General features: G+C 40.6%; 2 protein-coding genes across 6 annotated transcripts; one reads left to right on the forward strand and one right to left on the reverse strand.

Moving 5' to 3' along the window:
• Positions 1-1,249: 1,249 nt before the first annotated feature.
• Positions 1,250-8,393, reverse strand: map3k8 (mitogen-activated protein kinase kinase kinase 8). Its single transcript, XM_041968894.1, has 7 exons — positions 7,956-8,393; positions 7,045-7,212; positions 6,148-6,409; positions 5,449-5,555; positions 4,485-4,637; positions 2,375-2,621; positions 1,250-2,278 (listed from the first exon to the last, which is right to left on the reverse strand). The coding sequence occupies exons 1-7, from the start codon at positions 8,286-8,288 to the stop codon at positions 2,148-2,150; spliced, it is 1,401 nt and encodes a 466-aa protein (XP_041824828.1). The 5' UTR covers positions 8,289-8,393; the 3' UTR covers positions 1,250-2,147.
• Positions 8,394-9,249: 856 nt separating this feature from the next.
• LOC121629301 (mitochondrial poly(A) polymerase) lies at positions 9,250-20,291 on the forward strand. Of its 5 annotated transcripts, none has more exons than XM_041968964.1 (9): positions 9,250-9,395; positions 11,428-11,597; positions 11,685-11,918; positions 12,020-12,241; positions 12,408-12,619; positions 15,637-15,863; positions 17,436-17,528; positions 17,612-17,685; positions 19,719-20,291. In XM_041968964.1, the coding sequence occupies exons 1-9, from the start codon at positions 9,263-9,265 to the stop codon at positions 20,019-20,021; spliced, it is 1,668 nt and encodes a 555-aa protein (XP_041824898.1). In that variant the 5' UTR covers positions 9,250-9,262; the 3' UTR covers positions 20,022-20,291. The 5 variants fall into 5 exon arrangements, with proteins under 5 accessions (XP_041824898.1, XP_041824896.1, XP_041824897.1 ...); XM_041968962.1 differs by having other exon boundaries at positions 9,250-9,413; positions 19,719-20,290; XM_041968963.1 differs by having other exon boundaries at positions 9,250-9,413; positions 11,431-11,597; positions 19,719-20,290.
• Positions 20,292-26,554: the final 6,263 nt, after the last annotated feature.

The following is a 26,554-nucleotide window of genomic DNA, read 5'->3' on the forward strand; positions in this document are numbered from 1 at the left end:
AAATTCATCCCCACCGGAGATGAGGCAGATGAGGGTGGTGTTGTCTGCAAACTTTAGGAGTTTGACAGACTGGTGACTGGAGGTGAAGCTGCTGGTGCATAAAAGTCTGATCAGCATCACCCAGAGGAAACCCCCTTCAGACCTCACCACCCACTCTCATGGTGTTTTCAGAAAGAGGAAGAGTTAGTTCGAAAATGCAAATGGACAAAATCTTTTATAGACATTTCAAGCCCTTTGATTTTCTTCATGCAAACGCAGTAGTTACACTCCCCGTGGCTAAATTTAAGTGTTGTAGTTGAGAGGTTTGTGATAAGTCAGTTCCATGCCTTTTGCAGCTAAAATATTAAAGAATATGCAGCTGGAGATTTATCTTCAAAACGAGAAAAAATGATCTTGAAAGCAAATTATTAAAGAGAGCAACATATTATCATTATCTTTATATTTAGAAAAAACATTATCTCTTGAAATGTCCCTCCAGGATAAATATTTTTCATTTCATCTGTAATTTATTTTTGCATGTAGAATAAAACATTTTTTGTAGCTGATAAAATATTTCATGTTGTTTCTTTTAGACATGATTCAAGCAGAATTATATGATGAAGTATTAGAATTCAGCCACTTTACCCTTTAAAGAGAGGAAATATCAAATCCTTGCCCATTGTTTAGCTCTGTTTTAGTGATGTTCGAGCTGGATTTGGTCCAAATTTAAATGCTAAGTGAACTATGAAATGGATTTTCATGCTGCTTTCATTCAGACAAATTTGTCAAGAAGGTAAACTTGACCTATTAATCCTAAAATGTTTTTTTTTTTTTGTGCCAGGCTTTAAACGTGCTTATTTTTGCTGTAAAGTTGGTCTTTTTAACATGAGAGTCTATGGGGATTTACTCTGCCCCTAAGTGGTAGAGGGGTGAACTGCAATTTTTACACCTTCACATAGGCTTCACATTTTACCGGTGGAGGTTGCTGCTTGGTTCCATTACATGAAATGTTATGACAGCTTGTTCTTTTTCTTTAGTTCCACTGTAGGTGGTACCACCACTGTAGGTGGTACCATGTAACTGATACTATCCAGTACTCATATTGGTAGTACTTCTAGAACACTTTTGAGCTGAAGGTGAGTTTGTTTTACAGATAAACGATGCAATGGACAAGCTCCATTTGCCTGTTCATGTCATCTCTGAACTTTCAAAAGAGACCAATGCATATCAAAGACACACTGAAAAGTCAATTCAATCCGCTGATTTTTTGATGCAATATGATACAACACATTTTATTGTGTATTTAAGTGCTGTTACAAAACTTTCTTGACAATATCAATACACCACGCATCATAGCAAAGTACCTAGCTTATCTTAGCTAATTGGTTTTAATTGGATTATAATTGTACTACAATGAAATGAATAGAATTAAAGACAAGAAAATGTTAAGTAAATTAGTCTTAAATCACATTACAAGATGTACACAATGCAGATCAGACATTCTTTCTACAGAAGTTTCCTTTGCATAGCACAGCATTGTTATTAGTATTCCACAGGAATTAACAGGAGGTCCATAAAGAACTATAAATCATACAGAACATGTCTGTGCAATGCACACATACTTAAATAGATAGCTTACATTTTAAAAGCTAAAATATACAATCACTATCCTGCAGTGTTGTCCATTTCAGACTTAGCTTGTTCAATCCATTTCCAGCACAGGTACTAATATTTACACACAAGCTGATTTCTGGAGGCTTGCTCCAGCTGACTTCCCTTCCTTCACATAACGTTCATTTTCCATCCATCCATTTTCCATCAGTCATTTTTTTATTGGATAATTTCCTTCTTTCAGAGCTAAGGATGCACAAATATAGGAGGACTGGGGTGGGGGAGTGGTTGCCAGGTGGATGGTCAGTGATGGTGTGTGATAAAGAAAAAGACTACAGTATTAAAAGCTCTATGAATGTGGTTTAGTGTAAAAGCTTGTTGAGTGGTCTGTGGGACCAGTTAGGAAACCAGTTGGGAAACTAAAGTGTACTCTAACAGATATATTTTATATGCAGTCTGTGATTCCCAGGCATCCTTCACTTTATTTATGAGCCATGTAGCATTTGTCCATCGGTTTAACTCAAAGAAGCTGAAGCTTCATTACTGGTGTTATGCAGTTAGGTGACAGCCATATTCTGGGGCGAGGGCCCTGTTGACAGTTTGCCATAACCTGACAAAGCTCCAAGGTCAATGTACAATGATCCATTCCTTCTTATGTGACCAGAACTTTCGGAGTAAAGAGACGATTCTGCAGAGAAAAGGGAGTGCATATTAAAATACAGCCTTCATTCTATAACTGATGACAGAAAACATCCTAATCTCAGCTGCTATAATCAGTCCTTACCTTGTATGGTGTCATGGTGCTGGCTCTGCTGGCGTGACAAGGTGTGGGTGGCCTCTTCCAGGGCGGAGTCGAGGCTCCAGCAGCGTGGCTGATCCTCCCTGGGTGGATTGATGGCTCCATCCTTCAGCAGCTCAGATGCTGAGCTCCGCAGTGTGGGATTCCTCTCCAAGGCTCGCTCCAAAAAGGAGCGCATGTCCATGCTGCAGTTCTCTGGTATGTCCTCTAAAGGAGGGGCCTGCTTGTAGATCTGATGGGAAACAGTAAAATAAAACTCACTTTGAAGGGAATTCAAGGATTTCGTGTCCATATGAGGGTGCTAGGCCTCACTGACCCACAAAATAAAGCATCATTATTCAGATTATTAGTTATAACAGTAACATTAGAACAAAATATATAATTATTGTTTGGAATCTGACGGACAGCCGACCTTCTTGGGTTAATTATTATTATTATCATCACAATTTGCCTATGTTTCTTTTTACCTAAATATATTAATGACTTGTTTTTTATGCGTGGTTTTTGAGCTGCCTGTGGTGAGCTGCAGAGGGATTCAGTGGACCTGGTGAGGATGAGATGTGATATAGACAATACAACCAACTTTATTTTATCTCGGTAAAAGGTTAAACCAAGTGAAACAGATGCTCGGTGCCTGTGGAAGAAGTGATTTTATCTTTGTGAAACATTACTTCTCCATGACAGTGGTTTCATGAGGAAGTGAGCAACTGTCACAAAAAGGAAAAAAAAAAAAAACAGCTGATAATCATCTCTAAAACAGAAACAACACCATCTGAAAACAAAGAAGCGTGTAATGGAAGGTTACGTATGTAAAAACAGAAGCATGGACTGATGAAATGTGCCAAATGTCACACAGTGCTGAATGTCATCTTATCTTCTGACAATCTGGACTCTAAAGGATGTTGAAAAGGTCACAGAAAAGTGTGTCACGATTTAAAATATTTTGTTTTTTATGAGCTGTGTTGACTGCAGCTCTGTCTGCTATAATAAAACACTAAATAATGGAAGCCTGAAATCTGATGTATTAGCAACTGTGGTGGAAATATTTCAAGACAGTTTTCTGACATCTGCATGCTCAGTTGGTGACAATCATCAAAAGATTCAGAGCAGCGGGAGGAATCTCTGTATGCATGGGATAATGTTGGATGCTGGGGATCTTCTTCATTAAAAGCAGACATGATTCTCTACTGGAAACCATTGCATGGTCTCAGGAAGACTTCCAGAAATCACTGTCTGTGAACACAGTTCACCCTGAAATCCATATATGCAGGTTAAAGCTCCATCATGCAAAGAAATGGCCAGATGTGAACAGGATCCAGAAACAGCGCCGTCTTCTCTGGACCAAAGCTCATTCAAAGTGCTCTGAGGCAAAGTGGAAACCTGGATGAAAATGTGAACTAGTTTCTGGAAAGCATGGACGGTGTGTCCTGCAGACTAAAGAGGAGAGGGAGCATCCAGCTTGTTATCAGTGGACAGGTGAACAGCTGCATCTCTGATGGGATGGGGCTGCATTAGTGCCTATGGCGTGGGCAGCTTCCACATCTGTGAAGCTCCATCAATGCTGAAAAGTACATGGAGGTTTTAGAGCAACATCTGCTCCCATCCAGACAACGTCTCTTTCAGGGAAGACCTTGCAGATTTCAGCAAGACAATGCTAAACCACATCCTGCATCCATCACAACAGCATGGCTTCACAGGAGAAGAGTCTGGCTGCTGAACTGGCCTGCCTGCAGTCCAGACCTTTCACCAATACTAAACATCTGGAGCATCATGGAAGCTCCATCCCAACGTTTTTGGAACTGGGGTTGTAATATTTTTTGTGAAAGACATAAACTTTCCATTATGTCAGTACAAATGTTGGCATAATATAACTGAAATCATCAACATAGAGATGAGTAACTAAGGAATGGATTTGCATACAACACTTGGAAAAGAGGCGTCATAACCAGAATAACCTACAAGAACTTTCTTTTAAAATAATCCAGGAACCGTTAAAAGATTTTACTTAATAAAACTATAAGCAAGATAACAGTGCAACACAGTAATACTGCTATCTCTGGATCAATAAAAACTAGTAAAAATTAGTATGACTTACAATGTAGAGATAAGATGGATAGGCGGTGCGTGGGTACCTCCTGACCCAGGGAGGACTGCCAGTCTGCATATGAATGATGGTGGTGCCGAGGCTGTAAATATCTGTCTTGGTGTCATGTCCTCTGCAGAGAACCAGCTCTGGGCTCATGTACATCTGTAGTAAAGAAATAGAAAACTACATGAAATGCAGGTCATTTTGCTACAGCTTGGAATGACAGAATGATCAGACAAAGAAGTCCCTCTTTTATTTGAAGTCTTTTAAATTTCTGCGTGTTAAATATGCCACAAACAGGAAACATCCTCTTCCAGTAAACAGGGCTTTCAACAACAAACAAGCTAACCTTTAGACCCACTCTGTGTGTGTCAAGGTAAACAGAGTGCAGAAGTGTGTAGGCCTTTAGAGTAAAGAGTAAACACACCAGCAGAGCTCTTCTACGTTGGAAATTCCAGTCTGTGCCCAGCATGTTTGCAGGCTCTGTCTCTTTTATTATTACTACTGGGTCTCTGCACTGGGACTTTCCACAAACCATGAAAGCCATGAGAGTTCAAGGATGAATGCACAAAACACTGTATCTGACAAACAGGTCAAAAAAAAGGAAAAGCAAGGATGATGCATTATGGGAATTGACTGGGATTAATCCAAAAAATATTTATTTCCCAACCTAAACAAGCTTTGATCTTTCTCTTTATCACTGACCTCAACTTCTCTACATTCCATACTTCAGAAATTTAGTCAAATGCTGATAAATATGAATACTTATCTGCTGAACTCCCTGGGGAAATCTAACCTGAGTCAGACTCAACAAAGCTGCAGACTTTTCTAGTGAACCCACACACTTCACATCAATTAGAAACAGAAAGAAGAACAGGAAGCACTGATTAGGAGTGAGCAGAAGTAGAACTCTGCCTTTATGAGAGGCTCATGCTTGCATCCTGTAAGCTTGTGTCTGCTTTATTTCTCTTACCTCTGTTCCTCTGAGGTCTCTGGGATTGTATACGTCTTCAGTCATCTGCACGGCCAAACCAAAGTCCACCAGCACCGCCTTGTCCGACATGAGGACGATGTTGCTGGCTGAGAGAAAAACAGGGGCTGCGAGTTAGTCAAGCTCATCATGGGCTTAAAGTTAGAGATTTTAGGTACCAAGCTTATTAGCAAAAGGCTCATCCTTGTTACTGAAACCTCACTGAAACATAATAACATATTTGGATTTTAAAGGAAGAAATACCACAAACCAAAATGACATGTATGGAGGGACAGACTGGCCTTTAACGTAACTTATTTTCCTCTCTGAGGCCTGCAAGTCCACCAGAAGCCAGCTGGGATTTCCAGACTGCAGCCAACCTTTAGGCCAAGAGGTTTCAACCGACGTGAAAGTACCTCACATCAAATTTCAGCTGGGCTCCACCTTCTGTAGTTCTTGAGAAGCGACTCATTAGCTATCAGATTATTGCCAGAGTGACCTAACTCTCTGGGAAGCTTCTCATAAAACACTCAGCCTTCCACATTTTGGTGGCTTGTTTTGAGTGCTTCACTTTTTTTTCTGATCTGTCTGTGGGGTTAACTTTGACGTACAGAAGGCACAAGCTCCATTACATCATTTCCTGAACCCTTTGCACAAGCTCATGGCCGCTTGTTAGAAAACCACTTTTCTTCCCTCTCTTACGTTTGATGTCGTGATGGATGACATTTTTGGAGTGCAGGTACTCCAGGCCCCGCAGGACTTGCTTGGCCACCCAGATGATCTCGAACTCCCTCATGGGTCCGCAGTTGTCCAGCTTCTCCAGGACTGAGCCGCCCTCACCGGCTTCCATGAACAGGTGGATGCTTCGGTCCCACAGCACGGCGCCGTACAGCTCGGCCATGTTCTCGTGCCGGAAGCGGGCCTGGAACTCTACATCGGCGGCTTTAAAGTTCTCAATGGGGATCTGAGAGGAAGAGGAGCAGATTAGATAAATAAAATATCTGCTGGACATATTGAAACCAGTCTAAGCTTTTCCTTATAAGTTTGCTTGTTGCATAATGTAAGTGTATTGACTTTATTCACTGTCATCCAGCTGAAATGCTTATCATGACTCATATGCCAAGCACACGCTGTAAACTGGCACCAGTAAGTCTTCCCCTAAACCACGGCAGTGTATCAACATGATACTAAGATAACACTGAACAAGACAGGAAACTACTCCTTCCTCATCTGTCAATGTTTTTCATCTAAAGATGTGGTGAACCACCCTGTGTACATAAGAAATTACACAACATGTTGTGAAGAGGGAGGCATTTTATTTATCTTTGTTCAAACTACCAGAAAAAAAACCGAATGTGGGAAGTTGATGTTAAATTTCCATTCTTGCCCTAATCTTGGCTCAGTTTTTAAGCAGAAATAGGCCTTTAATCACGTGCACTAAGCACTGTTCCTCTTTGAAATGAAAAATGTCACGACGTATATTTATAGAAAACACAGTATTTGAGCTGTAACACAAGCAGAGAAGATATTTGACACTTAATGCAGAGTTAAAGTTTAACAAAGTCAGGCATGTTGCAGTTTCTACTCAGCAACACTCACCAGTTTGCAGGCCATTCGCTTCCTTGTGGTGGTGTCCTGAGCTAAGTGGACTTTCCCGAATGAGCCCTTAGGCACGAGGCCAGAGCTGGAATGCTTGTAGGTCAGTTTCCATGGAAAGAGAAGCACGTCCATGTTGATCTTGTAGCGACCTTTTTTAACAGCCAAGTTCTGCTTAAAAAGAGAAAAGGCTCACATAAAGGAAAAGAAAAAAAAAAACTGTGCAAGACTTTACTGGGGTGATAATATAAAAGTTTAGGAGAATTTTTAACTTAAAGGGCTTCAGACTGCAAACAAAAATACATCCTGGATAGACTGTCAGTTCACCACAGGTTCAGCACAGACACAAATAACAAAACTTAGAAACCAGTTAACCCAGCATGTATGTTTTTGGAATGTGGGAGGAAGTTGGAATATTCTAATTAAACGGGAAGAAAATGCAAACTTGCCATAGAAAGTCCACAACATAGACTCACACCGGGAACTTTTTTTATGGAAAGTCAAAAACGTTTGCTCAGTTTAGATACTTTCCCACACTCGGACAGCCCTTAACATAATCACTATGGACTCTGCATTACAAGGTTTTTTGGAAGACTTTTTGAAAAAAATGTCTGAGGAAACCAAAGGTATGAAACTTCCTTTAAAGAAACAAGTTATGCCAGGTGTCTGACAAAACAAAGTTTAGTCTCTTCCTGAATGAGCTAGGAATCAGAGATGATATGAAAATTCACCCAAAGAAGACATGATTTTAAAAAATTAAGTCCCAAATCATTACAAAACAAAAACAAGATGAATGTAAACCCGACACTACAATAATTTACTTTACCACCGATGAGTCTACTAACTCTGTCTGGAGTCCTGTATATACACACAAGTATGGTGACTTTGTGGTAGCACTAAATGAAAAATCCCACCTTGCTCAGGAGAACTCCCATCTCTTCAGGAAGGTGCTGCAGGGTCGTTGCCTGCATGTTGGACAGGAGGTTTACAAAGGACAGGAGGTCTGCCACTGTCCCGTACCGAACACCACCAACCCCATCATCGTATTCCTTTTGCTCACTTCCCAAGTCAACCATCTCGCCTGTCTCCTCGGTTTCATCCAGATCCTCCTGTGAGAGACCCTCTTCATCAAAGGACAAGCCTCCCTCTTCCTCCAGCTGGTACAGAGTTTCAGCGGCGTTGATAATATCCTCTACATCCATGTGAGCCAGCAGCAGTTCTAGTCCGGTATTATATTTGTAATCCATCTCGAAGCCACGTTTGTCCAGCTGGGTCTAAAATCAAACATCAGAAAAGTCACGTAGACGGCTGATCAGTGATCAGACATTTCTTGACTGAGGACTGACACGTCCCCGAAACACTGATGAAGCTGACTGAACCTCCCAGCTGGGCGGGACTTCACAGGACTGTTTTCCAGGCAAATGAGCAGGGTTTCACAGTACAGATGGGGAAACCCAATAAAGCATTAAGTTTTTTTCTTTTCTTTCTCCACAGCTATAAATCATTAACTGCTGATGCATATAGTAATAAATGACATTAAATAACATAATACTTATATTAGGGGCTGCCATGCATCACGCAGAGCCCTCGATAAATCATGGCATGTTGAATTGAAAATAAATAAATAGGTAAATAAAACAAATGGAAAAATAATTACTTACATTTAATTGCCACAGTCTTTATTTTGGTTCAGAATAGCTGCATATGGAAAATTTATTTGTTCATTTTCAAGCATACAATACAGAATATTAAAATGCAACAAGAAACAGAGGAATAAAGCATAAATGCTTGCCTTTTTGGTCGCTCGTGAATCTACTCGCTGCTGACAGGAGTAAGAGTTTATGTTTTTCCGGCAGCTTTAACAAGTAAATAAAGATGAAAGGTGAAAGGGTGTTTTGATGTCACCTGCCAACGCTTTGGTTTTGAGAGGTTTCGGTTTCCTCTTTACTTTCTGATATAGAAAGTAGGATTTTTTTCCTGGCTGGAAAATAGTTTTCGTTTATGTAAAACGCAACAGAACAACACAATAAATACATTTGGTAAAAAACAACTTTTATCCAAATGAGAGTTAACTATATAATTGCTAACACCAATATGAATCAAACCAAAAAATTTTTTATTTTTTTGTTTTTGTTTTGCGACCGTTTGTACTGTTTGGTCATCTCGCTTTCCGTAGACGCATCTTTGCGCACGCGCGTTGTCGCTTGATTTTATACAAGCAATGGCGTCCTCCTATAACATGTTCAGATTGCGTGTGAGGGAAAGAAGCAACCTTGTGAATTACCTACAGAAAGTTAACACATTTCTTCCCAGAGGGTTTGTAACGGACGCTGCCCGCGCGCCGGTAGAAGCAGGTGGGAGAGGCCAAACTGGTCAGTATGACATGTTTATGACAAGTTAGCCAACAAGCTAAACTTAATTCATACCGCTTTCTAGTCAACAAGGCGATGTTGAAATGAGGTCTCCAGCCACCAGGTATATCATATTAAGTGATAATAATGTTTTTGCTCCAAGTATTATGTCTGAGAGCTGTCATATATATTTATGCATCTTCAGTTTTAGATACACCTAAGTTCAGTTATCAAACTGATTCTAACCAAAAGGAACAACACATGCTCATTTTTACCAGTTTAGTAAAGTCTCTGGGAACAAATCTGAAAGTAAACAGTCATTTCTAAAGCTGACACAAAACAGATGAAATAATGAAAGCCAGTTTTGCTCCAGATTTAATTAATCAACAGAAGACTCCATACCATGTTTTTTGGGAGTGATTGCCCGCATTTGAGAAGCCAAACTAACGTGTGTTTAACCTCTGAAATGATTGTTTTGGTTAAATGAACAAATGGATTTTTTTTACCGCCTTGTAAGCATCTGGTAAATGTACTGAAAGACAACGAACATAAATTTAAAAACTGACCATGAAAATGTTAAAGAAGGGTTAAAGGTACAGTGTGTAACAATCAAAGGTCGCTGACAGAAAATGTTAACATATCATTTAAAAACAGGTTTCCTCATCTATCCATTTTCTATACCGTGTATTCCAATTCTGGGTCGTGGGGAAGCTGTAGTCTATCCCAGCAATTAGCAGGCAGAGGCAGGGCACATCCTGGACGGGTCACCTGTCCATCAAAGGGTCAACACATAGAGACAAACAGCCACTCATTCTAAACCTAAAGGAGAATCCAAAAGTCATCAGTTAACCCAACATGCATGTCTTACCTCGTACCTGGAGAGAAAACCCATGCACACACAGGGAGAACATGCAACCTCCACACAAAAAGGTTGCGGTGCTATCCAACACACCACTGTGCAGCTATATCTGTGTTTGTATTGGTATCCAATCACTTTAAATGGTCAATGGACTGTAATTATATAGCACCTGGTCCTCAAGGCCCGCTATCCTGCAGGTCTTAGATGTCTCCCTACTGCAACACACCTGATTTAAATTAATGCCTTAATATCAGACTTGTGCAGAGCTTGCCAGAGAGCCATTTAATTTGAATCAGGTGTGTTGCAGCAGGGAAACATCTAAGACCTGCAGGATATTGGGCCTTGAGGACCAGGGTTGGGGACCTCTGCTTAGCACTGCATGTCACATTCACCCAATCACACACACATTCATATCCTGATGCACATCGGGAGGCAGTGTGGGGTTCACTGTCTTGTCCAAGGACACTTTGGCAAATAGTCAGGGAAAGCCAGAAAAAGATCAACCGACTTTACTGTTGGTGGACGACTGCTCTTCCTCTTGAGCTACAGCCACTCAGTGTATTTACTAATTACAACTGTTATATTTTTATTTTCTTATAATGTGCCGTTTGTATTTTCTTGCCATGAGTCCACAAACATGGGAGCTGCCATGTTTGTGCCACTGTTTTCACTACGGTGGCTTTGAAAGGACGAACAACTATGTATGAAGCTTTAAAACTGCAGTACAGTCTTTGTTTGACAGGAGCTAGAGCATCGTTTGAAGACAGTACACATGGTCACAATGTTGAAGTAGTTACCTGTACCAGTCATCGCTGCACCTGAAGCCACTGGATCCACTCACACATGAAAACACGTTTATGTCAAGAAAAATTTTAGCCAGTTATTTCTGTGTCCATCTCAACCACTAGATGTCAGTCAATTTTACACACTATACCTTAATCCTTTGGGATGACATTACTAAATTTTTGAGCTAAACCGTGGAATATGTGCCAGTGTATTTTAACTGAACTCCAGTCTGAAATCCAATTCCATGTTTTCCACTAACCAATTATATAGTTTATTTGACTAAATGAATGACAGCACCACCAAATAATATCCAACATTCATGTCAGTGATGAGTGAATGCAAACTTCTTGTATTTTGCATGTGTGTCTTCCTTGTCTGCTGCCCCATCAGTAGATGAAAAGGATGAACGCAAGTCTTTGAACACTTTCCTGGTGGAGAGACAAGAACAGGCCGAGAGGTCTGTCCTCATCAGCTGCCAGTCAAGGACCAATGAGAAAAAGTTCCTCAAGTTTTTATCAAAGCACGGAGACATTAAAAAGCACTTCTTTTATGAAACCTATGTAAGTTATTTAACTTTTTAACAAGTATTTACAGCCGTGGTAGGATTACATTAAACCACTGATGAAGTTTTTTGTGTTTCTCTCCAGGGCACGTATGCAGTTGTGGAGTTTGCCAGCCGGGAATGTGTTTCCTCTGTACTTGACACAGCTGCCATCCCCAGCGGCAGCCATGAAGCCATGCTGCCTTTTAAATCCAGACTACTGTCACTCAGAAACCTCAGCTTGGTGGACTCATCAAACCAACAGTCAGGACTTAAGTGCCAGCCACAAACCACCATTCCCATTAACGAGCTCATCCAGAGGCTGTCCAGAGAGGAGAGTGTAAGCATTTGGGTCATAACATCCGAAATGACACCGTATTTCATTTTAGATGGGATTTAAAGGATTTGTTGACAATGGGTTGTCTCTTCCTTTCCTCCCAGGTAGACAGGCAGATAATCTCCCTGACAGAGATCCATCAGCTTACAGAGGAGAACAGCAGGCTGCGTTTCCTCGTCTGCTCCCTGCTCAAAGACGTTGCTGCTGCTTATTTTCCAGAATGCTCCATCAAACCATTCGGCTCATCGGTAAACGGCTTTGGAAAACTTGGCTGTGATCTGGACATGTTCTTGGACCTGGACAGCATCAGTGGCTGGAATGTAAAGGTAGTAATCATTTTTGGTGTTGCTGATCAAACAAACAAATAATGGGAGCATTTTAGTCCATACATGTTATAAATATTTGGAAATGCTAAAACATATGAATGTTTTTGCATTAGATAACAATCAGAATGATTAGACATCTCAACTGTGTGTATTTGTGTGTGTGCAGCCTAAATCAGGTCTGTTCTTAGAGTACCAGATGAAGCGGGCCAACTCAGAGCGGGCCGTTACCCAGAGCATCCTGTCTGTCATCGGGGAGAGTGTGGACCATTTCGGGCCTGGGTGTGTTGGTGTGCAGAAGATTCTCAATGCCCGGTGCCCACTGCTCCGTTTTGCCCACCAGCCGTCTGGTTTTCAGTGTGACCTCACGGCTAATAACAGGTACACGCTTCATGCACACCACATGTTAAGATACCAACCTGGTCCAGGTTAAGCAGTGTTTTCAAATAAATAGGTCAAGCAGTTTCATACAGTCAAAGGGTCACGTCCTGAAATGTCAGTTTTAATTTGGTCATAAGCCTCTCGCCCCAGAAAACTCTTCTAAGTACAATTTTGGCCGCATTTGCGTATCAAAAGCCCCAAACTGAAACCAGATTCTCAGGAAGTTGCTGCAGAAGTTACTCGCCACAGTGAAACCGAACAGGATGGCCGAAGGTGGGGGCTTGTTTGCTTCGTTTGTCACGTCTTCTTTTCCAGATCAACTGAAAACCACTTTGCAGTTTCTAAGGAAATGAAGTGGAACCACCCTGTGTGGGTGGGTGTGTGTGTGGGGAACTCTTCTCATATCTCGCTCCGAGCTCTTTGAAGCACAGCGGTTTCCTTCCTGAGAAGCACACATCGGTTTATCTCATGATAAGAAACAAAAACCTGACTGGACACTAAGTTATGGGGACTTCCTGCAAACGCTGGGTTCTCAGTTTTGTCCTGAAGGCATAAGGGATTTTTGAGGGTTAAGACTCAGTTTTAGAGTCAGGGTTTAGAGTTGGGCATTCACTAGAGATGGTTCAGCTGAGAATAAGGGCTTAATAGGGAGTCAGCATGGGTGATAAACCACTTGTGTGTAACAGGAAATTGAAGTAACTCCACGTCATTCAGTCGCTGTTACCAGCTGCTGCTCTCTGCTGGTGGTTCTAGGGATTCTGTAATCCAATTAGATCATGTGATCCAACTTTGGTTTTTATCAGAATCAAACGTTTTTAGGTATGACTGGGACACATGTGATCCAAAAATGATGGAATAATTCTATCCCAGGAGAAGGGTGGAGTCATTGTAGACTCCAGGAGCAAAATGTAATAAAACTAACTTAAAACTGGTCAAATAATATAACGTATCAAGCGGTGTTCATGCACACATTCAGTTTTAATTTGCAATTGGTTTGTTTAGCCATTAAAAAAACAGTTTAGATAGAGGAAGAATCCTTGCGGGGAGGGCTAGTTGTCAGGGTAACAGGACCTCAGAAAAGATGCTCATAGACTTCTTTACCAGCCAGACATGATGATGCCTACAAGTTGCTTCTTACACGAGAAACTGAAAGAGCAGAAATGCAGATTTCTCTAGCAGAGGAAGAAATCACTCGCTAAGTTACAGCAAACCAAAGCAGACCTGAGATCTGCCTCTAAAAGCACCGCTTCACAAAGCTGCTGTCGTCACGAATGAAGAGATTTAATGTATTTTTATGTTCTTTCTTTTAGAAATTTATTATTAGTTGTGATTTAAAATAAAACTCTAAATATATTTTGTGAAAACAGATTTTTTCATTGGTCAGATGGCTGGTTAAAGGAAAATAACAAAAATCTCTATTTTTTAAGTATTTGATTTTTCTGTCTTCTCAAATATAATCTTAGAGTGAGCCCTTAATATTCTTCCTTATTATTTATATAGGCTGTAATATTTAAAGCCACATTTAGAGCACTTTTAATCCAGCTTTGATAATCCTGGAAAGTCTGTATCTGGAGCAGAGTAATCCAATTCAATGTTGCTTTGAAAATCCAGGATAAAATAAGACAGATGGCATGATCCTGGTGAGTAAAAAATGGCATTCCCAAATCCAGATAACTTTTATCCGGATTAAATCTTTTAATCAGCTGGAACCTGATGTTCAGAGCTTTCCAGGATTTCATCTTTTAAACTACTTTATTCTGCCACTTCAGACATTTCAGAGATTTAAATGAATGTAATTACTTTTAATTATATATATATATATATATATATATATATATATATATATATATATATATATATATATTTAACTGAATATATTTTAATTAAATGAAATGAATTGATCATTAAGTTCTTTTTTCTTTAGAAGTGTAGTCAGTTAATGGTATTTGACTAAATTGTGAGAGATTTAAAAGTCAGAAACTAATTATGACCTGCATTTCTGTTGGAAAGCAAGTTTATTTAAATAGTGCATTTTATACATAATAGCAACCTGATGTGCTTTATCTATTAGAACATATAAAAAGAAATACAAATAGGGAAACAATGAAATATTAAGACACACAATAAGTGAAAAGATGTGCAAAAATCATAATAACTAAATGAAAAAGCAAACAGCAGTCTAGAGAAGGTGAAAGATACAGTGCAGATTTCATGCATGCAAAAGAAAAAAGACTTTTTTAGCCTGTTTGTTTGGTGAAATGTTAAACAAATGCTGAATATAAAATGTTTCTCTACTGCAACACCTTATTTAAGAAAAAGTTCTTAACAAAAATGAAAATTATCATTGGAAATCACGTTTCTCCAGTTTTATCTTCTCTTCATCGGCTCCCTGTTGAATTTTAATTTCTTCTAGTGACCCATCTCCATTGGATCTTAAAGTTCTCAGAGTTCTATCAGAGCTTCACTCTGAGACTGTATATTTACTGGTGGTTCCCAGAGGTTCTGAAAGTAGAATGGGAGTCAGAACCTTCAGTTATCGGACCCCTCTTTGTGGAACCAGCTCCCAGTTTGGCTTTAGGAAGTAGACACCCTCTACTGAAAGTACCATTATTTCCTTAGCTGCTTTTTCCTTTAGAGTACCCATGATTTTTGTGTTGTATTTAAATAAGCATGAACAGCTGACAAAAACATCAACTTTTAAGATGGCTTCAGTAGATAATGTGGGAGCTTTAGCTCAGGTGCACTGCCTGGAAAACTTGATCATTCGAGGACATCTGGGAATCACGACGTGATAGTGGCCAGGTTGCTATAAAGATGTTGATACTTGACATTTAATGCATCGTCTCAGTGCTGCAGATAAGCCAGAAAAACATGATATGGGCTCTTTGAACATCTTGTTATTTAGATTAAAGGCAGTCAGAAAATCTTGAATAGAAAATTCTTCAACTTTGTGTTAATGTTCTGCAGACAGGATGGTAGCAGTTAGTGGGAGTTGTCTTCCTGTGTGTTCTCCACAGAGTGGCCATGAAGAGCACAGAGCTGCTGTACTTGTATGGAGAGTTAGACCCACGGGTGCGTAACCTGGTATTCACAGTGCGCTGCTGGGCTCGAGCTCACGGCATCACCAGCACCATTCCTGGGGCGTGGATTACCAACTTCTCCCTCACCATCATGGTGCTGTTCTTCCTGCAGAAGAGGAGTCCTGCCATAATCCCCACACTGGACCACCTCCAGGACCTTGCAGGTACTTGCCAACATGCACAGCTGATGGCCTACGGGGCACAAGCCCTTCCAACTGAGGGACTGGATTAACCATTTTGGAAGGGAATATCTGAGGGCTTTGCTTCTTACTTTACAGGCACATTTTATAATTACTGTGCATTTCATATTAGCAATAAATAATCAGATAAAATAAACTATAAACCGTTTTGCTGGTAAAAAAAATTTGAACTGAAGTGCAAATCTCCTTCCTCCAGGTCATTCCTTAGATTTAATAAAGATGTTGCAATTTTAAACCAGACTAAAATGGCCGGATTAAATGCTGATTACGTCAGAAATAGAGCCTCAAAATCCCTGTATTATCGCTGAATATCAGAAAGAAATGTGACAAACATCTATGATGATGTTTGAAGCCAGTGGCTGGTAATTTGAGGTATTTCATACGTGTTTATATCAGCTGTGACACACGTTATGTATTTATCTCAGAGGTGGAATAGAAGGTCTTCCTTTCTGTTCTTGCAGCAAAGCACAGGACAGATGTTAATCACTTTATTAGAAAATAATTAAGTTTTTTTTTAAAAGGTTGTTAGATGTTTCACAGGGTGCTTTTTTCCTTTTTCTTGACAAAACGATGCTGAAAAGTTAAAAAAAAAAACCACTCCAACATGGTCAGCGTAGTTGGGGGTAGAAGTAAGTGTGGTGGTTTGCGTTCAGCTGGGAAAGCCGAATGAACTGTATGTGAGAGAAATGGGAGCAGGTGGCTTAATGTACCTATATATATATATATATATATATATATATATATATATATATATACACACACATACACAATGTTGAAGTAGTTACCTGTGGAGCAGTCATTGCTGCACCTGAGGCCACTGAATCTACTCAGGTGAAAACATGTTTACTTTTAGAGCACTTGTTGTTGTTGTGTTGTTCAAATATGCTATACGAATAAACTTGACCTTAACCTATGTCTGCCACCGCACATTTACAACTCAACTTGGCATTTGAAGTTATTGCTTTGCCCATCTTTACCACTAGATGTCAGTAATTCTTACACACTTTTAAGCTCATACCTACCTTCTTATTAACAAGAACTAATGTGTTGGAAATGTAACACACTTGAGGCTTTATACAGAACCTACAGCACATGTGTGTCCATGATTTGACATCAACTCTGGCTTCACCCTTTGTCACCTTGACTGCTTTATGATTGTCTTCCAAAAGCAATCTACTCCACCTCCTCTTCCCCAGCCCTCTTCCACAGCTTGTTTAGCTCAGACTCTTTACTGGACTCTTATAGGTCCATTACTCTGAGAAGGTCAATCATCCTCCTCCTACAGACACACACACGCGCAACTACACAGCCAGCTATTAAAAAAAAAAAACAGTTTAACATCCACACCCACTGCTGTGTGGTGAATGACACTGGTCACAAGGTCATTACTGAAAATATAAACCAACTGGTGAAGGACGTACAGACGCTTGGATCCACTCACTCTTCATCCCTTCTCCATCTAATGGCTTGTTTACAGCCATTGTTTCTGTGTAAAGGCAGTCATTTAACTCATGTTCTCACTGTCGTCCACTCAAGGTCCCGCCGACAAGTGTGTGATTGACGGGAACAACTGCACGTTTGTCAGTGATTTCAGTAAGATCCAGCTTCAGAGCAACACGGAGACGCTAGGTGAGCATGGGAACACGGAGTCGACGGGCTGTGCTTATGTCCGAGGGCCCCAAGCAAACTTAATGTCTCTTGGTTTGTTTCAGAGCAACTACTGTGTGACTTCTTTGAGTTCTACGCCACTTTTCCATTCAGCAAGATGTCCATAAATATCAGAAAGGTACGTAGGATTATCCGGGGTGTTCCTAGAATGACAGAGAAGATTTAGCAAGTTTTTCATGGGACGTAACCTACCTACTCAACTCTGCTGCTCATCCCACAAATGCATTTTCCTTACAAATGTGGCTTCAGTTAAAAGAGAAATACAAAACGTTTCTACAGAATAAGATTTATTACCAAGAAGAGTTGCTACAGCAAAGAAATAATCCACCAAACTCTTAACTGACTGACTTTCTGAGCTGAGTTGGTTCAGAACCACAGTTTTACACTTGCTGTCTCTTTGCGTCTATTTTAGTTTTTAAAGGAACTGCAGAGCATCCACCTTAAAGTTTATTCACCATTCAGGGCTCTGCCATCTGCTCCACTTGTACACAATAGTAGTACAATCCTAAGTGTGTACTTTGGAAGCACAGTATCAGACATGCAAGAACTTTATTTATGCTTCAAGTTTAGTGGATTTACAGTCCTGGTCACCATTTTTGATGTAAAAATATTCATCTAGTGAAAATACTAAAAAAAACAGTAAATGATAAAACAATTATTACGCAAACTGCTGGAGGAATAAATATATATAAGTGAAAGACTGCTGTGGTAGTAGCTTCCTTTAAATCTGTGTTGGATGGAAAAATAATTTCTTAATTTGTGACAAATTAAGAATTATGATCACCTGTGTTAAACTGTCAGTGGCCACATGATGCGATTCAGCCAATGAATGACTTCAGTGTTATAAAAAAGCCACATTATTTCTTGTTCCTTTCTTCCAACGGTGAAGACAAAGGAGGTCTGAGGACATCAGAAGTGCTGTTCTGAGCAAACAAGACATCTGAAGGGTATAAAACCATCTCCAAGGACCTCGGTATCCCTGTTTTAATGTTATCTTGCAAAGCGTGGGAATGTCATGGATGTGGTGGGGAGAGGAATATTGATGAGAGAAGTCTTTGAAGGTGGGAACTGTGGAAGAATCTCCACATTAAACATCCAAATACTTGCAATATGCTGCACACTAAACCAAGTAGGGCTTTAAGGATGAAGGCTGAGGGAGACTCTGTTGCTGAAAAAGTACCGGGACAAATCCCAATCCTTCTGGGAAAATGTTCTACATACAGACCAAACACAAATAGAATTTTCTGGCAATGAACACCAATAATTTGTTTACAGTCAATGAAATGAAACTCACAGGGTACAGAAGACATCCCAACAATTAATCCTGGTGGAGGATCCATAATGCTGCGTCTGATGCTGGAGGCCTCGACCACATCACAGGAATCATAAAATTAGAAAATAACAAAAGGTTTTGAGGATGAAATGTGCTACTCGGTGTAAGAAAACGAGGTTCCAGCAAGATAAAGGCTTGTAATGCTTCCTCTGCAGCCCGTAATGCTTCTAAGGTTTTATGTAAAGCACCTTGAATTGTCTTTTACATTAAATGTAATGTACAAATAAAGTGAGGTTTAACACAGCTGAGGAAGCCTGCAGGCAGACCGTGGCATGAACCATGCCCATAAGCTTTCTCTGGTGGTGCTGGAGCCATAAATCTGCTTTACTATCCAGCAATTCTCCATCAAGCTCATCTTTACCTTCTTTTTCAGGTGGGTTAGAGCAGTGGTTCCCAACCTGGGGTCTGGGACCCCTCAAGGGAGTCCCCCAAAGAACACAGGGGGTCCCTGATCCTTTGAACATTAAAGCCATTGTGATTAATGTTCACAAATTATTCCTATTTTAAGGAAAAAAGTAAGACTGTATGTTGTTCATTTAACTTTGGCTTTAACAAAGAACAGGACTCGACCAACTTTATTTTGAAAGCCAAAAACTAAGCATGGTTCCAGCACAGGGTGGAGCAGGGGGTCCATGGCATTTTAGTATATGCATGAACGAAGTCCCAAGGGAAGAAGTTTGGGAACCATTGGGTTAGAGCATGCAGAGCACCACGGAGGCTTTTCTGTTCCTCCCTGACCCATAAGACATTCCCTTACAGCAGCTATTTCCCACAAATGTGTTTCCAGTTGCCAACCCTGTCCCCATCCATCTGTCCAGGGAAAAGAGCTGAACAAGCCGGAGGTGGCGCCGCTGCACATCCAGAACCCGTTCGAAACCTCTCTCAACGTCAGCAAGAACGTCAACGCCACCCAGCTGGACCGCTTCGTGGTGTTGTGTCAGGAGAGTGCCTGGCTGCTCCAGCAGAGGAAAACCATCACACCTTGGGGTCTCGCCACCTTACTCCAGCCTTCACAAGTCACAGGGGTCAAAAGTCACAAGAAGAGGAGGAGGGAGCCGCCCAGTGAGAGGATCAAGAGTTTGTTAGAGTCCCTGAAGAGTAAAAATCAGGGGAAAAGCTAAAATCTCTGACTGTCTTTTTTTTTTTTTTACCTGGACTGGAACCTGTGCACAGACAGCAGAGGAAGCAGCTCCACAACTTGGACTTTAGTTCCAAACACGGACACTAGAGGGAGATCCTGAGCTCTACATGTGCTGATCTTTGGAAACCCAGTATAAAAAACTCTCATTACTGTAGACCTGTGTTGTAATTAAACATAATCCCTTGCACCAAGCTTCACTGCATCCAAGACTTTATTCTCACTGCTTAATAAAAAAAAACAAAACAATGTGTACAGGCTGTTTTCAGCATCATTACCATAGTTATAATTTCTTTATTAATATTACAATAGGAGTGGAATAACTGGGATTTTTGCAGTGGGAACTTGGTCACTTATTACATCTTGTATGCGTAGAACCACTGAGAACAACAAAAGACCACTAGAGAAGTAGAATTTGCATTTTTGGTAAAAATGTGGGTGAAGGAAATTATTTTATTTTCTTCATGTTCTCTCAACATGTGTTCATGCATATTCATATCAAGGGAGAACAGATCCAAGATGTTTGCCTGTAAAATCCATGCACATTCCATCTGAATACATTTATCTTTAAAATATACAAACATGAAATATATATGTGCAGAACATGCAGAACATTGGGAAAGTATTCAGAGCCTCTTCGAGTTTTCAACATTTATTTTACAGCCTTCAGGTAAATGAAAAACATGTTATTTTCTCCTTACCGTCTACATTCCCACAAAATGAACACAAACACAGAATTATAGAATTTTTTCAGGTTTATTAAAAAATTAACCTAAAATATCACACAAACGCAAGTATTAAAGCCTTTGGTGTGAAATTTAAGGGCGGCGTGGATCAGTGGGCAGAGTGGTCGTCTTGTAGTCTAAGAGCTGCTGGTTTGATCCTCGGCCTGTTGAGCTCATGTTGAGGTGTCCTTGAACAAGACACCAAACCCCAAATTGCTCCTGATGGGTCGTGGTTGAGCGCCTTGCACGGCAGCTTCTGCCATCAGTGTGTGAATGTGATGTATAATGTAAAGAGCTTTGGGTAAAAGTGCTATATAAATACAGACCATTTAAGTGTTCAGCTCTTTCACCATCTATTTTTCTTGATAATCTGAGATTTAGGGAAGCATTCCCCCTTCATACGAGGACTCACAGCTCCCAAGAACACATGAGATTCTTAAATGGTAGAAGTTTGAGACAACCAACTCTTCCAAGAGCCGGTCACCTGGTCAAACTGAGCTCTGGAGGGGGAGGAGCGTTATGGGAGGAATAGCCAAAAACCCAAAGATTTCTCTGGCTGAGCTCCAGACATCCTTGTGGAGATGCGGGAAAGTTCTTCCTCAGAGGTTTCTGAATGATTTTAACATTTTTGTTTAGCCTAGCAAGCTAACATCACTTTTAAAGGAAGGAGGTGAAGGTGTGCTGTGGTTTACTGTGTTTCTTGAATTAGTTTTGTTGTAGATATGAAAGAAACTGTTCAAAAACCCTGTAACCAGCAGAATCCATTCATTCATAAACGCTGTTTTTGTGCCAGTAAAAATCAAATCTAAGTAAGAAACCAGGTCCTCTAAACTTGTTAACTTTTATTAGTGTTATTTGTATGTAACTCTGTCACGTCTTTTTGGGCCTTCAGCGCATCACCATGTAAATTCTTCCCTTTTTTTTTATCTCTGCTGAATCCCTGGAAAAAAGGAGTATTTTCAATTTAGCTGATTCAAGACATTTTTGGCTGTAAAGAAATTACAGCACGTTCAGTCTCTACAGAGTCGGACCATCATGCACTTTTCTGCTGTTTATGTAAGATCTGGCAACATGAAGTGTTTGGATGACAAGCAGCGGTCCCATCCACATCAGGTGCAAAGTGAATGGGAAGCAGCTGAGAGCAGCGACCTGCAGTTGATGGTGAGCAGCAGGTTGCTGCTAGGAAAGTGAACAGCAGGCCCCAGGCAATAGAGCCAGCGAGGAAAAGCTGAGAATAGCAGTAATAATGAGCAGGTTGTGCAGCAGGGAGGCAGAGGAAGTTGTAACCGGTGTCCCAGCCCCTCATACACAGTATGAAATAAATATGGAACAATGACAGGATCTTACAGGAGTGTTATAAAGAAAGGGAGGAGTGGATTGTTAAGAGAAAAGATGGAGACTCTGGACAAACAAACAGGAAAAATGGCTGACACTCTAGAAACTGAGACAAGAGACCAGATCGTTGCTGCAAGTGAATCAGACCATGTCACTGAGGAAAATGAAGATGATGACACCTCGCCTCAATATTCTGACCAGTGGATGACACTGTATTTTGCAGTGACTCATTTGGTGGGAAGTCTGGAAATTACAGACTCAGATGGGAGGTGAAACGTCTTTAAAAAACAAGAAATAGAAGTCCAATTGTCTTTACTCAAGCTCTTACAATTACAATGACATGGATGACTTGGAATCTACATACCAACATTTTCTGGGTGGCACTACCCACATGTTTAGTTGTGTTGCTCATTCCATAGAAGCTCCATCCTTCCAAGTTCTACCTGGTTGTAAAGGTGACTTTCCAACCATGTATAATACAACACTAGCTGGTGTTAGTAAAGGGGAGACATCATCCACCAAAACTAATTTCCTTACTCTTTGTGCTAAGTTTACATAACTGCTAATGAGAATAGTTTATTAACCTCTTCTTGACAAGAGTCATGTACAGGGGGGAACATGTGATGTGGAGAACAGAAAATCTTTGCAGACACCAGGAAGCAGCAATGCTAACATGTAGCATAGCAACAGCATAGGGAGAAACTCAGCTAGAACTACCAAGCATCAACATCCAAACACAGTTCAAACCCCAAGCAGTTATATGTGAATGTAGAAACCATGAGAACAGCTCTGTCCACTTTAGAGCTTCTGCAAATTTCTCCACACAAACAAGGAGTCACATGAAAGCTGAGACTCAGTGATGAGACGTCTCTCATCACTGTGGGACAGAAACTCCGGAGCTAGCAGCCAGAATCAGAAATCATGTCTTACTGTTGTTGTTTTGTGGTAAAAAGTTTGATTCCTGCTCTAAAAACTCTGCTAATGTTCTCCCATGACTGCTTTTGTTTGAAATGAATCATGAAGGTCCTGCTGGTTTCCATGGAGATGAAGGAGGTTTTATAGTGAATGATTGACTCTTCCTATCATAGAATATCTTGGACTTCACTTCTTTCTGGATCCTCATGGTGGTTCTAAGGTGATGGGGCGATCCCTGGATTCTCCTGACTCTGACCATTGATAGAAGTGTCCATCATCATCATCATCGGCCGATCCGGCTTCCTGAGATATTTACCTGTGTAACACCTCCATTAAACACCTGGAAACCTGCTCCGGTTCATTTTTTTACTTTCTACTATAGCACAGTTCCTCATCAGATATTACTTTACTCATTCCTAGGATTACTTTATTACTTTAATGACAAGAAATTTACTAGAATCTGTTGTCATTAACCATGTCATCAAGAAGAGGTTGATGAATAGGCAAAAACCAAGAGCAAAAGATGTTGAGCTTCCCTTTTCCATGGTACAGTAAATGCAGCACAGTTTGAACTTGAAAGAGAGCGAGATAAAGATCTGAAGTGGACATGAGACAAACTTTTCCCCACAAATCTGAACCACTTACTGAATAAGGTATTGAGGCCCAAATGAAATGTCAGTGTTGTGTTTTATGTTTTTAACTATGTGTTTATGTGTATCATGACCTTAGGTGCCTAAATTCATGCCCTAGAGCACAGAAGAAAATGATATCCCCTTTAAATGATATATGACTGGAAGCAGTAAAGGAAAAATAACTTCTTCTTGCGTCTAGAGTTATTATACTTTAATAGAGCTGAGCAGCTTATCACCAGTTTACTGGAAGCAGAGTTAACCAGCTTTGTGGGGAAGTCTGTTAGATGGATTAACCCCTTTTTAAAACTGCTCTTTGTGGTGTTAATATTTGAAAAGAGACACAAGACAGAGTAGATTTATTATTCCAGCTTGCAATACTAGTTTAGAGTCAAAGCTTATAAAAAAACATGACTGGGTAAGTATGAGGGAAAAGAAAGAACCTCAGGGTGGGTGTGTCCGGCATGATGGTGCCTGACGGGGTTTGTATACGTCTGTTCTGAGTCCCCTGAGAAGTGAGGAGTGTGTGGCCCACATCTGTTTTCTGCTCACTTTGGTGGAAGGTCAAGGGGTGGTGAGAGAATCAACTTCTTACTACCTCCCTACAAGCCTCCCCACCCCAAACTGCCACTCCCCTCCTGTTGCCACAGGGGCCGTCGCACAAATGCAAGGAGAGTGCTTTGTAAGTACTTTGAACTTCACTCACTGTTTTGTTTCTTCCAGCACAGATTTTAGGTCTAAATTCATTCCTCTCTGTCCCAGTTATCTGTTTTCCTCTCATCACATGGGAGCAACCTTTGAGGTTTGCAAAGTTTGTTTATTTCCATGGGCGGCTGTCAGACTTCTGATGGAACTAGAGATTGGTTCTGAAAAGTGGTGGCTTGAAAGGAAGTGTATGGAAAAAAAACCATCACCTCAGGGGAATCTGATTAATGTGACTGCTGGGTGTTGTGTAACTTGTTTTACAGGAGCTACATGTCAGTGCTGCAGAGCTACAGATTTTCATGTAATTGTTGAAAATGTGCTGCAATTCTATTGGAGAATTGCAGGAAAGAAAAGGTTGCAGCGGGCCATCATTGTGGTCAGTATTTATTTTCTAGCAATTATAAAGTCAGGATTTTATGTGCCCATATCCCAATGATGGAGCACTTCCCTCTGCTAGGGGGACCAAGGCTGCGTTGGCTAATCTTCCCAGCAGTGACCTCCCTCCCAGGTGTTGGCAGGCGGCTCACCTTGGCTTCTGATTTATCACAAAAGGGAAAAGGGCAGGATGATATGGTTCTTTAAGAGGAGGCTCAGCTCAGAAATTTAGCAGGTCAGTCGGCTGCGTTTATGATGCTGCCTTGTCTTTATTTCAGATGTGCTATCACAACTTTTAACAGGAGTTTTAAAAGATGGGAACCAAATGCTTTGGAAGTGCTTCTGTGTCACTGTGGTAAACTCTGAAAATGCTCTTTTCTTTCTTTCAGCTTGACAAAGGGCTTCTTGTTTAAAACTGGTTAAAACATACCCAAATCTAACCTCATCTAAACTGGTTTTAACTGTGTTTTTTTCTTTTTATTACAGATTTTCAGTGTTTTAAGGTTTATGATTCCCAGCTTTTGTTTGTGATCAATTTTATCAAATTTTATCATCATGCATTTCTGTTTCCTTTTTAATTCAAATTGTGTTTTTTATTTGCTCTGTTAAGCACTTGGATTTGCAATCTAAAATTGACATTTGAGATGCTTCCATTAAAAGAAGATGATTGATTGTATGTAGAGAAAACACAATAAAGTCAATCAGAATTGTTAAATCTTCTTTAGCAGTCTCTTCAATAGGTTACTGGGTCACCTCCATTTACTGGGTAGGTGACCAAGTGGCTAGTCGGGTGGGTGGAGCTTTCACTCCTTTTAAAACGGCCGATCACCCGGGGCACTTGCTAGATGACCCGCTCAGATCTGACAGTGTGTTTGACATGAACGCCCCCATGGGCACAAACAAATAGGAGAAGGTTTGCAGATAAACTTAAAAAAATATTCATAAATAGCGTAATGTTGATGTGTGGCCTTTATTTCAAGACACACTACATAACACTAGAAGTCCCAGGAATTTTGATATCTCCCTAAAGTCCCAGAGAAGGGTCGAAAGACCTTTAGTCCAAACTGACGACTCTGCTGGCAAAAATTAGCATCTCTTCATTTGTAAATGCAGCCATTACCTGAGGAATGCACCCATTGCATCCAGCCCCTCCTTGTTACCTTGAAACGTCTGGTAAATTCTGTGGCAGTGGGGGATGGTGGGCTGAGGGGGATAAATAGTAGCTAGCTTCACCTCCAACAAATAGAAGGAAGCAAAATGCAGAGGCGGCTTACAACTCAGCAGGCATTGGACCTGATCCTCAGCGATACAAACCCTTGTGACTCAGATGGAGAAGAGATACAAATTCAGCTGGATTCGGACTCTGACTCTGAGCAGTCTTCAGGTAAGATTTGAAACTATTATTGAACTTTTTGGTATGACAAATTTCTTTCTTTCTGCTTTGTCCTGTACTGTGAGTTGCAACACTGGAATTTCTCCATTTTGGTACAAATAAAGGATTTTTTTAATCTTATTTCCAAAACATCCTATTTTCGTCCTCTGAAATTGTGAAATTGTTTACCTTGCAGATGATGAGACTGCTCCACTGCCAGAAAAGAGGGCTCGGTTGGGAAGTGAGAGGACAGAGATGGCTAAAGATGGCACAGTGTGGCATGAAGAACAGCTGGGGACATGTCTCAATTTCACCCCAATAGAACCATACGGCACAGATGGAGAGCCAACTGCTAAGGCCAGAAGAAGTATCCGGACTCGTCTTCAAAGCTTCTTCTGTTTTATAACACTTGAAATGCTTCGTAGCATTCAAGAATGGACCATTCAGCATGCACGGCAAA

The sequence above is a fragment of the Melanotaenia boesemani genome, chromosome 18 (assembly GCF_017639745.1).
Source record: "Melanotaenia boesemani isolate fMelBoe1 chromosome 18, fMelBoe1.pri, whole genome shotgun sequence".
NCBI lineage: Eukaryota > Metazoa > Chordata > Actinopteri > Atheriniformes > Melanotaeniidae > Melanotaenia > Melanotaenia boesemani.

What these genes read in the sequence shown, in the direction of transcription:
- LOC121629301 (XM_041968962.1), top strand. Translation starts at nt 9,263, where the DNA reads ATGGCGTCCTCCTATAACATGTTCAGATTGCGTGTGAGGGAAAGAAGC. An exon ending in AGGTGGGAGAGGCCAAACTG is followed by an intron (nt 9,414 to 11,427) that starts GTCAGTATGACA and finishes CTGCCCCATCAG; the next exon opens with TAGATGAAAAGGATGAACGC. An exon ending in TCAGTGGCTGGAATGTAAAG is followed by an intron (nt 12,242 to 12,407) that starts GTAGTAATCATT and finishes GTGTGTGTGCAG; the next exon opens with CCTAAATCAGGTCTGTTCTT.
- map3k8 (XM_041968894.1), bottom strand. Translation starts at nt 8,288, where the DNA reads ATGGATTACAAATATAATACCGGACTAGAACTGCTGCTGGCTCACATG. An exon ending in TGGGAGTTCTCCTGAGCAAG is followed by an intron (nt 7,213 to 7,955) that starts GTGGGATTTTTC and finishes CTTTTTAAGCAG; the next exon opens with AACTTGGCTGTTAAAAAAGG. An exon ending in CATCCATCACGACATCAAAC is followed by an intron (nt 5,556 to 6,147) that starts GTAAGAGAGGGA and finishes TTTTTCTCTCAG; the next exon opens with CCAGCAACATCGTCCTCATG.